This window comes from Ranitomeya variabilis, chromosome 4 (assembly GCF_051348905.1).
Source record: "Ranitomeya variabilis isolate aRanVar5 chromosome 4, aRanVar5.hap1, whole genome shotgun sequence".
NCBI classification, from domain to species: domain Eukaryota; kingdom Metazoa; phylum Chordata; class Amphibia; order Anura; family Dendrobatidae; genus Ranitomeya; species Ranitomeya variabilis.
Genome location: NC_135235.1, coordinates 198,392,671 through 198,409,699, shown reverse-complemented (window position 1 = coordinate 198,409,699; position 17,029 = coordinate 198,392,671). Strand labels below are relative to the sequence as shown.

At 45.8% G+C, this 17,029-nt stretch overlaps 1 protein-coding gene across 1 annotated transcript; it reads right to left on the bottom strand.

Moving 5' to 3' along the window:
- Positions 1–6,663: 6,663 nt before the first annotated feature.
- Positions 6,664–17,028, bottom strand: PRPF31 (pre-mRNA processing factor 31). The gene is made up of 14 exons (XM_077259583.1): positions 16,886–17,028; positions 15,120–15,302; positions 14,234–14,294; positions 12,373–12,456; positions 10,618–10,715; positions 9,976–10,082; positions 9,722–9,891; positions 9,472–9,629; positions 9,306–9,395; positions 8,945–9,072; positions 8,789–8,861; positions 7,611–7,739; positions 7,418–7,516; positions 6,664–7,125 (listed from the first exon to the last, which is right to left on the bottom strand). Exons 2-14 carry the CDS (start codon positions 15,291–15,293, stop codon positions 7,000–7,002), a joined length of 1,497 nt encoding a protein of 498 aa, XP_077115698.1. The 5' UTR covers positions 15,294–15,302; positions 16,886–17,028; the 3' UTR covers positions 6,664–6,999.
- Position 17,029: the final 1 nt, after the last annotated feature.

Here is a 17,029-nt window from a genome sequence, read left to right as displayed (position 1 = left end):
CGAGAACTCGCATGCTGGCGCGAATGGAGTGGGATACTGGACGAGAAAGACGCTGGGCTCCCTGCTGCAAGGCCAAAACCTTGTCTTGAGGGAGTATGACCAGACCGCGGAAAGTGTCCAGTATCATCCCCAGGAAGGAGATTTGTTGAGCCGGAATTGGAGAAGATTTTTTGAAATTTATCTTCCACCCCAGGCGACAAAGAGTATCCACCGTAAGAGCGACGGACTCTTCGCACGCTGGGTAGGAAGGACCTTTTATCAATAGGTCGTCCAAGTACGGAATTACCACCACTCCCCTGGAATGAAGAATGGCCATGGCAGCCGCCATGACCTTCGTGAAAACTCTGGGAGCGGTGGCGAGACCAAAGGGCAAGGCCACGAATTGAAAGTGCTCCCCGCAAAAAGCGAAACGAAGGAACTGCTGATGCGGAGGGAAGATCGGTATGTGCAGGTAGGCGTCCTTGATGTCTATGGATGCCAGGAATTCTCCCTTTTCCATAGACGCGACCACAGAACGGAGGGACTCCATCCTGAAGTGTCGGATTTTTATAAATCTGTTTAGTAGTTTCAGGTCTAGGATCGGACGTAGTGATCCGTCCTTCTTTGGGACCACGAACAGATTTGAATAGAAACCCTTGAATCTTTGTTCTAGGGGGACCGGAATGATGACTCCGTCCCTTAGTAGTGCCCGTATTGCCTGGTGAAACGCTGTGTCCTTTGACCTTTGAGGGCAAGACTGGAAGAAACGTGTAGGGGGGAGGGAGGAAAATTCTATTTTGTATCCGGTGGACACCAGTTCTCTGACCCACTCGTCGGAAACGACTGAGAGCCAGGCCTGACGGAACAAGAGTAGGCGTCCGCCTACTTTGTTGGAGTCCACCGGATAATGCAAGGAGTCATTGGGCGGAGGATCCATGGGATGCGGATCCCTTAGGCCCGGGAGGTTTAGGTCTGGGTCTCCAGTTACGATTAGGTCTGTAAGAGACCTGGGTGCCTCGGCCACCGCGCGAACCTCTACCTGATGCGGGGGTAGAGGATGTAGAAGACCAGTTGGTATTGGACCGAAAAGGCCGAAATGGAGGTTGCTGCTGGTACCGAAAGGGCCGGGTAGGCTTTTGCTGGGGAAGAAATTTACTCTTCCCTCCGGTAGCATCCGAGATCATTTGATCCAATTTTTCTCCAAATAGCCGACCAGCCTGGTAAGGCAGGGCTGTTAGAGAACGTTTAGAAGCCGAATCTGCTCGCCAATCCCTGAGCCACAGGGCTCTCCTGATGGAAATTGTATTGGCGGCTGCCTGTGCAGCGCAATTGGCTGCGTCCATAGAGGCGTTGACTATGAAGTCTCCGGCCTGCGCTATCTGGTTAACCAGGATGCTGGCTTCTGGAGGTAAATCACTGGCTTGGATGTTAGAGGAAAGAGTCTCGGTCCAAGAGACCATAGCCTTAGCCACCCAAGAGGCGGCGAAAGATGGGAAGAGAGACGCTCCTGAGGCCTCGAAGGCGGAACGAGCCAGATAATCAATCTGGCGATCGGAGGGATTCTTAACGGAAGAACCGTCCGAAAGAGACAGGATGGTCTTGGACGCGAGGTGTGACACAGCAGGGTCCACCGAGGGAGACTGCAGCCAGTCCTTGACTAATTCCCGAGAAAAAGGGTATTTGGCCTCGATGGACTTTTGTCCAATGAAGCGTTTATCTGGGCGATCCCTATGTTTTTGTACAATCTCCTTAAAGTGAGGGTGAGTAACAAAAACATTTTTAACACGTTTAGTCTTTTTGAAAGACACCACATGTTCGGGCTCTGAAGCAGAGTCCTCAGTCACCTTCAGGGTCTTGTTTACCGCCTCAATGAGAGAGTCAAGGGACTCTTGGGAGGAGGGGGGGTCCTGAACGTAGGAGATGTCGGACTCATATTCAGAGTCATCCGAGTTTGGGGAAGGGGACCTGGAAGCAGCGCTTGCAGGTACTGAAGGGCCCGCTAGCTCTTGGTCAGGGGATGAAACGTGAACACGTTTTCTGGGACCCCGGGTAGAAAGTGAACGGGTACGCCCCCTACTGGTAGAAGAATCCATACCGTCGCTCCACGGTCCGACCTGGAGGGGGGCCCCGGAGGGAGTCAATTGCCCTGGCTAGGGAAGCCACAGATCGTGACAGAGAGGTTGCCCACTCAGGGGGGCTAGGCCCTACCGGGTCGACGGCTGCGGCATCGGTGACGGTACCGGCGTCGGCAAGGAGCGGCTGCACAGAGGGTGAGACGCAATCTGCACACAAAGGACTAGTGTGGGCTCGGGGCAGGGCCGCATTGCAGGTGGCACATACAGTGAAAAATACTGTGTGCTTCTTGTTACCCTTTTTTGTCTCCTTGGATTGAGACATAGTGCCTTAAGAACAGAGCGGGCAGTATTGCAGAGAAAGGGTTAAGCTTTCTTGGAGCAGCTTACCCACGGTCCTGTCTGTGTCCCCAGAGAGAGATATGGCGGTTCTTTCCAGGAGTTCTCCTTGGAGCGCTTGTAGAAGCGTGGGCTCCGTGCAGAGAGAGAGGAAATATGGCCCCCGAGATTAGGAGGGCGCCTCTCGTCCCAGACGAGAAGCGCCGATGAAGGGGGCGGAGCTACGGCCGTGGGAGTGGATTTGTCCCTTGCGGCCTACTCCGGCTGGAGAAGCCGGGGACTAAATTTATGAGGCCTGCCGACGATGTGCGGCGGCGGCCGCGACGGAGCGCCGCCGAGCACCACCGACCCCCGGTCGGCGGTGCCTCTCCCTGGGGACCCGGACCGCATCGCTGCCGCTGAGGGGGAGCAGGGGGGAGCCCCCTGAAGGTACTTACGGCCGCTATTGTTCCCGGATCTCACAGGTCTGCAGGGCGCTGCTGTGAGGATGTCATCTCAATCCATGCACCCTGGATGGGGATGGAGAGGCCCCTGATGTGCTGCTGTAGCAGAGGGGGGCTGCGGCACAACATCCCCTCCGGACTGCATACCCAGATTACATCGCTGTAATGCAAGGTCCTGGAGGGGGTTGGGGGGAAATCGGAACCAAAAAAGGAACCGTTGCCCTGGCGCAAACCTTATTCGTGCGCCATACGTCGCAGGAGAGGGACGGGGAGGTATACTCGCCGTGCTCGCCTGTTGATGGTTCGGGGGAGAGCGGACCTTATGAAAAAAAGGACCCGTCGCCCCCTTCACTCCGTTAAATAAAAAATTAAAAATTTACAGAAAATTAAAAATTAAAACAAAGTTGGGGTCTGGAAAAAAAGACCCAAGTGCCTCCTAAGACACTAAGCAAGAACTGGTTCAAATTGTATCCAGTGAAGGGGTGTATGCTGCAGAGGAGGAGTTAATCTTTCTGTCTACTTAGTGTCCTCCTAGTGGCAGCAGCATAACACCCATGGTCCTGTGTCCCCCAATGAGGCGTAGGAGAAATGACTACGTACAGAAAAAAAGTTTTGCAGTGACGCATTACTGAACCCAACGTGTGCATTGCGTTTATTTTCCCGAAGAAAAATATGTAGCCTTTTAAACTACCAGCAAAGTGAATGAAATTTCTGAAATCTGCACACGCAGCTTATTTTTTCCTTGCAGATCTGAATCTTTAAAGCATTTTTTTGAAAAATCTGCAATGTGTCGGCTCTGGGGGAGGGAGGTGGAAATGCATGCAAAAAACGGGTGCATTTTGCCTGCCAACACTGTTTTTCCAGCAGAGAAATTTGCTGCAAATACTAAACATGTGAACATGTCCTTGTAATATGCGGTAGCTACATCCATAAAATACAGGCCATCTGCCCCAGGAATAAAATCAAGATAAGCAAATCTATCTTTGGAGACTTTGGCGTCTCAACTTGGGTGAGCAAAAAGTAAACATACCCTCCCATTATGATCAGTAACTAAATTTTGTAGCTCCAAAACAAAAAACTTCATAACCTCTGCCTTATATCAGATCAATAATCCACTATGAAGAATTATATAGCCAAGCCGAGCATACATGTGTATGGGTTGTCTGATCTCTGTATTTAGATTTATAGCACCTTTCCTGTGTAAGCTGCTTATGCCATAAGCACTACTGAAAAAGAGATGCAGAACTGTGCGCTGATAACAAGCTAGATGGTCCCCCTCCAAGATAACAAGCTGGATGGTCCCCCTCTGAGAACTAGCTGAATGTCTGCCCAACCCGATAATGAGCTGGACGGCCCCCTCGCAATATCCCCCCCACCTCGAGTACACAGGACATGGTGTCCATGGTTTCCATAATGTTTTTTTTTTACATTTTGATTCATCTGAGCTTTCCATTTTGCCTCCGTCCATTATGAGTTTTGCCCAGAGAAGACTGTGGTGTTTCCGGATTGTGTTAACAAACTGTTTCTTCTTTGCTTTCACTTACATTTGTGCATTGCTCAATGACAATGATTTATGGAAGTATTCCTGAGCCCATACAGTAATCTGAACTACCAAATCAGGTCTGTTTTTAATGCAGTGCCACCTGAGGGCCCCTAAATCACAGGCATCTGATATTGGCCTTGACCCATATGCATAAGGGTTTCTCAAGAATATCTGAGTCATTTGATATCTACAGTCATGGCCAAAAGTATTGACACCCCTGCAATTCTGTCAGATAATACTCAGTTTCTTCCTGAAAATGATTGCAAACACAAATTCTTTGTTATTATTATCATTTAATTTGTCTTAAATGAAAAAACACAAAAGAGAATGAAGCAAAAAGCAAAACATTGATAATTTCACACAAAACTCCAAAAATGGGCCAGACAAAAGTATTGGCACCCTCAGCCTAATACTTGGTTGCACAACGTTTAGCCAAAATAACTGCGACCACCCGCTTCCGGTAACCATCAATGAGTTTCTTACAATGCTCTGCTAGAATTTTAGACCATTCTTCTTTGGCAAACTGCTCTAGTTCCCTGATATTTGAAGGGTGCCTTCTCCAAACTGCCATTTTTAGATCTCTCCCCAGGTGTTCTATCTGATTCAGGTCTGGACTCATTGCTTGCCACCTAAAAAGTCTCCAGTGCTTTCTCTCAAACCATTTTCTAGTGCTTTTTGAAGTGTGTTTTGGGTCATTGTCCTGCTGGAAGACCCATGACCTCCGAGGGAGACCCAGCTTTCTCACATTGGGCCCTACATTATGCTGCAAAATTTGTTGGTAGTCTTCAGACTTCATAATGCCATGCACACGGTCAAGCAGTCCAGTGCCAGAAGCCGCAAAGCCACCCCAAAACATCAGGGAACCTCCGCCATGTTTGACTGTAGGGACCATGTTCTTTTCTTTGAAAGCCTCTTTTTTTTCTCCTGTAAACTCTATGTTGATGCCTTTGCCCAAAAAGCTCTACTTTTGTCTCATCTGACAAGAGAACATTCTTCCAAAACATTTTAGGCTTCTTCAGGTAAATTTTGGCAAACTCCACCCTGGCTTATTTATGTCTCGGGGTAAGAAGTGGGGTCTTCCTGGGTCTCCTACCATGCAGTCCCTTTTCATTCAGATGCTGATGGATAGTAAGGGTTGACACTGTTGTACCCTCGGACTGCAGGGCAGCTTGAACTTGTTTGGATGTTAGTCGAGGCTCTTTATCCAACATCCGCACAATCTTGTGTTGAAATCTCTTGTCAATTTTTCTTTTCCGTCCACATCTAGGGAGGTTAGCCACAGTGCCATGGGCTTTAAACTTCTTGATGACACTGCGCACGGTAGACACAGGAACATTCAGGTCTTTGGAGATGGACTTGTAGCCTTGAGATTGCTCATGCTTCCTCACAATTTGGTTTCTCAAGTCCTCAGACAGTTCTTTGGTCTTCTTTCTTTTCTCCATGCTCAATGTGGTACACACAAGGACACAGGACAGAGGTTGAGTCAACTTTAATCCATGTCAACTGGCTGCAAGTGTGATTTAGTTATTGCCAACACCTGTTAGGTGCCACAGGTAAGTTACAGGTGCTGTTAATTACACAAATTAGAGAAGCATCACATGATTTTTCAAACAGTGCCAATACTTTTTTGTCTACCCCCTTTTTTATGTTTGGTGTGGAATTATATCCAATTTGGCTTTAGGGCAATTCTTTTTGTGTTTTTTCATTTAAGACAAATTAAATGAAGATAATAATACCAAAGAATTTGTGTTTGCAATCATTTTCAGGAAGAAACTGAGTATTATCTGACAGAATTGCAGGGGTGTGAATACTTTTGGCCATGACTGTATGTCCTGTAAATGGTGGTATATTCAAAGTGTTTACAATTTTAAGTTGAACATTTTTCTAAAATTTTTCCACACCTTTTAGATGCAGTTGTTCAGATTGGGGAACCTCCGACCACGTTTTCTTCTGAGAGAGACTGCCCCTCTAGCATACTCTTTTTATACAGTCATGTGACTTAATTGAAAATTAACCCTCCAGCTGTTTTTCATCAGTACCACTTACTTTTCCAGCCTTTTGTTAACCATGTCTCAACTTTGAGATGTGCTGTCGCCATCAATACTTTTTTTTTTTGCTGGGTACAGTATTGTGGAGAGCGCTTAGCTGCTGACTCCCCCCCGATTATGCTGACTGTTAGCCTAGCAGCCAGGTGTCAGTTGTATATGATTGCTGCTGGCAATCATATGCCAGAAGAAGTCACTCCATTCTGTAAGGCAGCATGTACAACAGTATTAAATGCATATAGTTTAGGATAAAACAATATAATACCATTTATTCTGCAGCACAGATACAACATCCATCTGACTAAAAACAAAAAAATAAAGTCCATTTTATTGAACATAGAAATGAGATTCTTCTCTAGCGAACTGGCAAATTACTCTTCTCCCATCCTGGCTGACGACATGGTGTAAGGTTGCAATGTGGAGCTCATCCACAACCAATAATCATTTCCTTTTAATAAATCTTCTCCGTTACCCTGTAAATGGTCTCCCTTCCTTAAGAGATGAGGTGTACAGAGTAGCCCAGATAATCTGGGTGGCCAGTTCATAACTCAGACAAGTCCACAATTAATACAGCAGCTTCACTGTGTCATAGTACCATTTTTCTCATGCTTCACTTTCAGGAACTCTGCCATGCTGGAAAAATATTTCTGATTCGCCTCAGCCACCTTCTTCTCTGCAGCGTGTGGGTTAACAATCTCGAGACCCTGAAGTGATACAATAATAAAATAAGTAGGAATACATAATACATGAAACATCAACATAAGCTGAAAAGAAAGTGCCAGCTCCTATAGTGCTGGCAAAACGCAGATAAAGAGCAACCACTTACTCAACAGGAGAGTGAATGTACCTCATATAAATTATTAACGGTTGGAGTTTATTTTTTTTTTCTAAGCCAATGTGGTCAAGGGTGGATACAAAACTAAAGAGATATTTCTTACGGAGTAGCAATGCAAAATATAAAGCGATGATAATAAAGTTTAATACAGCAGAGCTTACCTGAAGGGGCGTAAAGGCTACACTGGAAGCAGTACCCGAAGATCTGTCCCGTACTGTGGACTTTCCTCCATAAACCATGCTCTGCTTCTGTAGTGTACGCTGTTAAAAATGTGAAGATTGGAGGGAATGGTGAATGCAATTGTTAGAAGGCACAAACTAAATGAACGGTAAATGCCTGCGTTTCTCAGCTTACCTGTAATGTTTTAGAGATTCTGGCTTTGGTTGCTTCATTAACTTGTGCTTGCCGTATTCTTCCACTTCCAGACTTCCCAAGATGTCCTAAGCTGAAGCCCAAGTCTTCCTGATAGGCATCTTCTTCAATCTATGAGAGTCAAAAATCACATAAATTATTCTTTTATAGCATAGTTATATATCATAGTTAAGAGAAATAATGCATGATGCTAATAATTTTGCTTAAGTGGTGCTGTCCATGATGCTGGCCATGAATACCACCAGAGGTATAAAAAGTGACCCTGGGATAGAGAGCAATATGGTGACTGGGTTACTGTGCTACTATCCATCATATGGTTGTTTACATGGTCCACTTGATCTCATTTCTCACATTATGAATCTGCAAATCATTGGACATTGGCAGGAGTAACATGCTGGGAAGGGAGGAAAAGAAAGTGTCAACTCCTATAGTGCTGGCAGAATGCTAATGGAGAGGAACTGCTCACTCAAAAAGAGTGGATGGCAAATTACGGAGCAGGAGAATATGCATGGTTCCTGGACATAGACTGGCGAGTGGATGAAAAGCAGTTTTAACGTGTGGAGGATGAAGGCACAGATACCATGTTTTTCCACAGGTGTAGTGTAAATTAACAGGTCCACTTTAGACAGAGTTCACAGGTTGTGTATTTGTTGTGCACACAAAGTGGATGGGTTTTACCTTAAAGGGTTATTCCCATCTCCATCGATAGATAGGGTCAGATAGTCTTTTGCAATTTACTGCTTATTAATAGAAATGAGCAGATCACTTCATGCAACAGTGATCCATTGTCCAGGTCAGCGCTCTCTGGCCGTGGACAAGAACTCTGTGACTCCTTACCTTCTGGGATGCCACGCTTACTTATGATTGGCTGGGCTGACAAGATGTCACCAGAGGACGTTATACCAAGCCCAGCGAACCAAATGCCACGATGGGGAACCAGGACGCTCATGCCAACTGCAGATGTGTAGCTCATAAGCACTGCACTGTTTTTGAGACTTTTCACATGTCTTAGCCTTAAGGAACTGGGCAGACCGCTCTCCCACTGTTACGTTGAAACATCTTTGTGGGTAATGTGGCAAGTATCCCCATTTAAGATACCTGAAGACAAACTTGTGCTAACAAGCAGCCAGATAACAGCATGGCTGACCATAAGTGCTCACCTCCCCAAAGCTCATTCTATTAGCCTGTTTGCGGATTTCAGTCAGTCCAAGTCGTTCTTTCATTTTACGGTACCTGGGGGGGGGAGGGGGAGAAAGAATATATCATAATTGCATTGTTAAATATAGAAAAATAAAGAGAGTTAAAATACACTTTACCGGCGCCCGCCTCGTTTCTTTCTCTGTCCATCAAGAGGTGCTGGCAGAGGCTTCACCTGCTTGACAGGAGGAGGTTCTTGCCACTTATCAAACTTCCTTTCAATCTCCTCTTTTAGATCATAGCCGACCTGTAAAGATGAAAATCTAAGTGGTCAAAATCTACAAAAAATTATACATCTGTACATTATAAGAAAATAATTCATGAGACATGAAGGGACATGGGCACAACTATTATAGTCTGACAGCAAGACGACACGTCCACCAAGACGAGAGTCTTTTGTCACACCGTCCCCTCTGGATTACATGGATGTAATCAAGGACAGGGGTTAATATACGTGTAGCAAGTCCTGTTGATACCAACCTTTCCCTCAGTACTCTCATGAAAGCTGTCTACTCGTGCGGCCAAGGTGCATTTTGCAGACACCAGTCGTGCTGCCTTTCGATGCAAGTCCTAAAATGACATTAAGACAAAATACGTTCAGCCTCGACCACTACAGCTACAGCATGCAAAGCTTTCTATTGCTTACCGAGGGCAATAACTGGACGATGTCACTGTGGTAAATATAACCTGTATGAGGAAGGACAGAAGTGCTAGAAAAGCCAGATAAGGTTTTCCTCTGAGCTCCCAGGAGCATGACATTGCAGGCAGGCATCTTAGAGAGGTTTGTAAGACCACCAGCGATACCTGAAGAGGATGTGTTGTTAGTACACCTATGACCATCAAGTGCTGCACATATGATGGAAAAGTAGTACAGGACAATAAGCTTCATACATTACCCATTATCTTGGCTGCAGTTGAAGCCCCAACAATAATGGAGAGATTGGGAGCAATGAAGGACATGCGAGACTCCACGTACTCATAGATCCGGTGTTTGGACTGGTTTAGCTCCAGCGCCATGTCACATGCTTCTTCAATGCGTTCCAATTCCTCAAAAGTCAGCTGCTGCCTGTATACAAACCAGACATTAACAAAAATACAGCCGTAAGCACAGCATGGGATACAGAAAAGAACTGCCTGTGTATGGGCTTACCCCTGGGTAGTGGAGGCTGTTACACTCACAACCATGATGGTGGCATTGGTCAGAATTTGCTGGAGATTCTCATTATTCTTACATTTATCCAGATTGTTGCCCAACTCCTGAAATATAATAGTAAAATAAGGTTCATATTAGATGCAAGATCAGCTGCTCAGACCCGAATATCAGCTTTCATACAATGTCAGTGAACATTATAAATGGATTAACTCTGCATCCCTATCTTGAAAAAAAAAATAAGCAGAGGTTAGCCGGCACCTTCTTTGCTTTCAGGAGCTAAGCCTTCATTGTCTATGGGACTGCCGAGTGTGGTGGCGCTTGACTTTCCGGCAGTCTCATACAATGAATGGCGCAGAGGTCACACATGTGCACCTCTACTTTCAGGATGGAGCTGCGGAGCCCCGTACTGTGGATCGACAGGGGTCCCATCAATAGAGGAGAACTTCATATTTTGTGAATAAGCTTTTAAAAAGGGATATTGCATCTCTGTATTACACATGTTACTGTTTGGTTCAGGAGCCTCGTTACTGGTCCACACACTGCAGGCTATTTACAAAGATCTGAATTTAGACCCTCCCAAAAAAGTGAACAACAGATATGTGCACCTTTTTGACCCTTCACGTTAAACGGCACACCTACCTTCACTGTTCTTATGTAGTCCAAGGCATTTGGAACCAGAGACTCCAGCTCAGGAAACCGCTTTGAATACTTGTCTCTGATGAACTTGTGGATAATATCTAAATAAGAAAAAATACCTTACACGTCATAGAGTAGAGTTTGGCTCAACTTGTGGCTGCATCATATTGTAGTAAGAACATTAAAAAATGGTCCTGGACAACACCTTCTTTTTATTTATTTTTCAAATATGGACCTAAAAACTGACCGGCAGGTGGTTAACAGAGAAAACTACCTGCCTGTTCTACTGGACTGGCTCAGAGTGATCCCCGACTGCTCCACATCAACAGAACAGCACTTCTTCCGGGCGGCTCTGATGATGGGGCATGACGGGTGACATTATGCCAATTGACAGCCGGCTCCTCGCAGTTAGACAAAAGGAAGCTTGCTGTCAATCAGCATGTGGATGTGATGTCCGCAGAAGCCACTGAACTGCCAGTAGGAGCCGCCTGTGACTGCTCTGTACTGGTAGATTGGCACCGGGCACAACACACAGATAGTTAGCAACTACTTGCATGTTAGTTCTAAGGCCCATAGCAAAAAAAATAGTCATGGATAACCCCTTTAACCCCTTAGTGACCACCAATATGACTTTTTACTGAACTGCGATATAAGAGACTAGCATCCCCCGACGGGTGACAATCCAGCAGCTGTCAGCTGTACACTACAGCTGACAACTTGCTGCATCAGCCATGATCAGTGTTGTTACCGACTATAATCGTTTAACCCCTTAAATGCTGCTATCAATGACTACAAAATCTAAATGGATAACAGAGTGTGGGGGTGCCTTCTTTAACCCCATCAGCACCCTGAGACCTCTGATAGTCTGGTCCTGATGTTCACGGCCAAATAACGGCATTAAAGTCTGCCGGCTATAGCAGCCTGTTCAGAAGTCACCAGCATTTAGATTGTAAAAATACGTTTCTTCATTTCTGTTATGCCACTTTGCATTAATTCCTGAAAAGCACCTGAAGGGTTAATGAACTACCTGAAAGCATTCTGGATATGTTGAGGGGTGCGGTTTTAAAATAGTATCACTTTTGGAGGTTTCCAATGTATAGGACCCCCAAAGTCAATTCAAAACGTAATACATACATAAACACAGAAAATACAAACATAAATTTACCATTATCATAAAATACAATGTGTCACAAAAAAAAATAATCTCAAAATCAATGTGATATGGTGAAGTGTTCCAGAGTTATTACTACATAAAGTGACACTGGTCAGAATTAAAAAATATGGTCCAGTCACTGAGTGGTTAAAAGGCTGCACATGTGACTGCTCAGAATAAGCTGTCATGTCCTTACATGAGGAATAACACTTTCTGGCCATTACATTACTTCTATCCTGCATATTTTTTATTTTTATTTTTAAGTTTTCTCTCTGCTCTAGAAGCCACCACCTTTTTATTGTTTCCTTCCAGTTTCTCCCCCTCCCTTTTCCATAGGGTAGTATAGCGGGAGTAATTTTATCCCTTGCTGCAGACAAATTTGTAGACATATTTGAGCAGTTTGAGAATGAATGATCAAAGCAATAGACTAAGTCATTATTAAGTGGGAGAAAAAAGAAAAAGCACATTCCTCTAATAAGAGATTACCAAGCTTTTTATTTTTTTAATCTTCACTTGTACTGTTCATTTACGTGGAAATAAATTACTATTTAAATTTGTGACTTCATGTCTTAAATAAATATTTTAGTCCACCCTGATGAGCTTACTTAATTCATTTTCTATTTCCACAGTCAAATTGTTTGCATCCACAATCACTTTATACTCAGGTGCTGCTTCCACAGGTCCCATAACTGCAAGTCAGAAAAGAAAATCACATTAATACAAAGATATAAACAATCGTAATATTAGAACATAATTCACACTGAACAGGAAGCGACAGCAAATCTTGATATGCCATCAAATCAGGAGAGGCGTAAACTTCTATCATGTTATATCCCCTTCCTAATACAACGTAGGCTAAAAATAAAGGAGTTTTGTCAGCTTCTTCTGCAGCAGCTTGGAGGCTCCCCGGCCTCCTGCTCAATGACATCATCGCATTACATGCATGAAGTTTGCGCTCTAAGATGTGGCAAGAAGCAGCAGCTTTGCCTCTCCAGCTTCAGAAAAGCGCAGTCACTGAAGGTGGCAGAGTACAGTAATCAGATGAGTGATTACAAGCTCTATATCAAAGAGTTTGTAAGCATTGCACTCTGCCTAGGAGACTGCCCACCAATGACATTGCAGTGGTGGCCAGTAACCTTGGGTAAGAAAATAATTCCTCTGTTCTTAAAAACGAAAAGCATCTTTAAAGTGGTTGTCCAGTCCAAAATGATAAGCCTGTAGTCACTCTGTGTGACTGCAGGCTTATGAGTCCCCCAGAGCATGCACTGTGAGCTGTGGAAATTCACCTGTTTCTGAGACATTACCGAGTGTATGTTTGCGTTATACAAACTCTAGGCCAGAACCTCATTCCATACACTTGTATTATAATAATAATAATCTTTATTTATATAGCGCCAACATATTCCGCAGCGCTTTACAGTTTAACAGTTTCAAACAACAATCATAGGTAACAATGTTAGCAATACAATAATAAAGCACAATAAGATGACCCTGCCCGTGAGAGCTTACAATCTACAATGAGGTGGGGGAGATACAAAGTACAGGTGTGTATTTACAATGATGTATTTACAATGATGGTCCAGCCATCTTCAGGGGTGGGGGATAGATGGAGATTGTGAAAGGGTTACACACACACACACACACACACACACACACACACACACAAACATAAAATGACCTTGATTAGTTAATGTGGTAGGCAGCTCTGAACAAATGTGTTTTGAGGGAGCGACTAAAACTATGCAAGTTGTGGATGGTCCTAATATCTTGGGGTAGAGCATTCCAGAGGATTGGCGCAGCAGGGAAGAAGTCTTGGAGTCGGGAGTGGGAGGTACGGATTAATGCTGAGGTTAGTCGAAAGTCATTTGCAGAGCGCAGTGGTCGGTTAGGCCGATAGACCGAAATGAGGGAAGAGATGTATGGGGGTGCCGCACTGTGGAGAGCTTTGTGGGTGAGAACAAGAACTTTGAATTGCATCCTGTAATGAATGGGCAGCCAGTGTAATGACTGACGAAGAGCGGATGCATCTGAGAAATAATTAGCCAGATGGACAACCCTGGCTGCTGCATTAAGGATGGACTGGAGAGGGGAAAGTCGAATTGATCCAAGGCCGTGGCCACTAGTCAGCCACGTCCACCAGACGGCTGTGTCTCCAGTTGGGGTGTAGTGTCGGCTCAATACAAGTGTATGGAGCGAGGCCGCACCCACTAGTCGGGTTCTGGCCAGGAGTATGTATAACGCATACATACCCCTTGGTCCAGGCTCAGAAAACAGCGAATCCCCGCAGTCTGCAGTGTGTATGCTGGGGGGAATGGATAAGTCTGCAGTCACACAGAGTGACGGCAGACTTATCATTTTGCACCGAACAACCCCTTTAATAAGTAAATTGCAAAGCTGCTTGTTTTTAAAAGAGCTTTGCAATTGTCACCACTTATGATGATGTTGGGGATAACCATTTAACAATACCTTCAGATGCTTTTGGTTGTCTTTGGACATATTCATCGATCTTGTCAAGAATGTCTGAAAACTAAAAATATGAATCAAATTAGTATTCATTTTATCTTGAAAGAGTTTGAAAAATATCAACTACTAAAAGCAACAAAGATTAAAAAAGAAAAAGAAACACATCAAGGAGCCAATGTGCCTGAAACAAAAGTGATGGTCTTCAAACAAATTTTACTCGACCAGAAGTACAGAGGTGCACGCCACTACACGTCTTGCCCAGTTCACTGCGTGTACCTCTTAATTAATAAGGAGAATCCATCCCAACTCACCCCCTGATCAAGACCAGTGAAAAAAATTGCCGACCTTGATGAATCGGGGCCTTTGCTCTGAGGCTTCTTGGTGTCTGGATATTGTATGTGATGGTGTCCAAAGGAAAGCACAAAAATTGTGATGCTAGTCACTACTCATGTACAAGCCATGAGGTTGGGTAGTCAAGAGGATTCATCATGAACAAAGGGAAAAGGCAAAGGCATACTCAGATCACAGTCCGAGGTCAGAATTCCTGGAAGGATGGTCAATGGCAAAGTCCAAGGTTGGGCAACAAAGATCAAATACAGGAACAAAGCACAGAGCAAGTCCACATCATTTGAGCAAAACTGCCCAACCCTGATCTTTTGCCTTGATTAGTTTCCTTCCTGGAATTCTGACCTTGGACTGTGACATGACTACTCCTTTGCCATTGATCTATTTTGTACTCCTTTGCCTTGTCTCTTTGTATATGACGAGCCCTCTTGGTATCTGACCCCGGACCTCGTGACTACCCAAGCCTCAAGGGTTGTCAGTGAGTAGTGACTAGCATTACAGTCGGGAGATTTGACAAGTATTTTTCGACTTTTCTGAGACTCACCTGTTTGCTATCCCATAACTTCGCTATACTTTTCACTGACTCAGCATTAACATCCACCTGCATTTCCTCCTGTACTTCTTCAATGGTATCCAAGTCATCCTCATCTATTAAGTTGTCCTCTTCTTCATCTGCAGCCTCCTCCAGATCAGCTAGCAACTCGTCCGCCAGAGACATGTCTTATCACTGCGAGAAATAGCGAATTATGCTTTATAGCATTAATTCACTCATAGAAAAAACTTTTTTATCCTTATTGCTATGAATGTAGTAATACATCAGTAACCAGATTATACAGCTTTTATGTTACATACAAACCCAATAAACAGTGCTGCAGCACCACACAAGTCCTGTAACCAATGCAGCAGCACACCCACCACCCACATCCTGTAACGGGTGCAGCAGCAGCACCCCCACATCCTGTAACCGGTGCAGCACCACCACCCCCCACATCCTGTAACCGATGCAGCAGCAGCAGCAGCACCACCACCCCCCACATCCTGTAACCGGTGCAGCAGCAGCCCCCCCCCCCCCCCACACACACACATCCTGTAAACGATGCCGCAGTACCACCCCCCACATCCTGTAACCGTTGCAGCAGCAGCAGCACCACCACCCACATCCTGTAACCGGTGCAGCAGCACCACCACCACCCACATCCTGTAACCAGTGCAGCAGCAGCACCACACACATCCTGTAACCAGTGCAGCCCCACCACACACATCCTGTAACCAGTGCAGCAGCACCGCACACGTCCTGTAACAAGTGCAGCAGCACCACACACGTCCTGTAACCAGTGCAGCAGCACCACCACACACGTCCTGTAACCAGTGCAGCACCACCACCACACACGTCCTGTAACCGGTGCAGCAGCAGCACCACACACATCCTGTAACCAGTGCAGCACCACCAGCACCACACACGTCCTGTAACCGGTGCAGCAGCAGCACCACACACGTCCTGTAACCAGTGCAGCACCACCACCATCACCACCACACACATCCTGTAACCGGTGCAGCAGCACCACCACACACATCCTGTAACCGGTGCAGCACCACCACACACATCCTGTAACCAGTGCAGCAGCACCACCACACACATCCTGTAACCAGTGCAGCACCACCACCACCACCACACACGTCCTGTAACCGGTGCAGCAGCAGCACCACACACATCCTGTAACCAGTGCACCACCACCACACACATCCTGTAACCGGTGCAGCAGCAGCACCACACACATCCTGTAACCAGTGCACCACCACACACATCCTGTAACCAGTGCAGCACCACCACCACCACCACACACGTCCTGTAACCGGTGCAGCAGCAGCACCACACACATCCTGTAACCAGTGCACCACCACCACACACGTCCTGTAACCGGTGCAGCAGCAGCACCACACACATCCTGTAACCAGTGCACCACCACCACACACATGTCCTGTAACCAGTGCACCACCACCACACACATCCTGTAACCAGTGCACCACCACACACGTCCTGTAACCGGTGCAGCACCACCACCACACACATGTCCTGTAACCAGTGCACCACCACCACACACATCCTGTAACCAGTGCACCACCACCACACACATCCTGTAACCAGTGCACCACCACCACACACATCCTGTAACCGGTGAGGCAGCACCACCAACACCACCACACACATCCTAGAACTGGTGCAGCAGCTACACACACCTCCGCCCCACATTCTGCCATGATAACGCTCCGACATTATATCCCACTAGCAGACATCAGCGCAACATTTACCAATAGCAAGAAGCCTGGGAACAACTGGCAAAAATCTGTCCGACTTCTGTTCAACTAGAACCGGAAGTTGAGGCACGAAAATATGACGTCACTGCAGCGACAGAATCCGGAATGCTATCTGGCTTTCCAATTGGTCCGCAGATG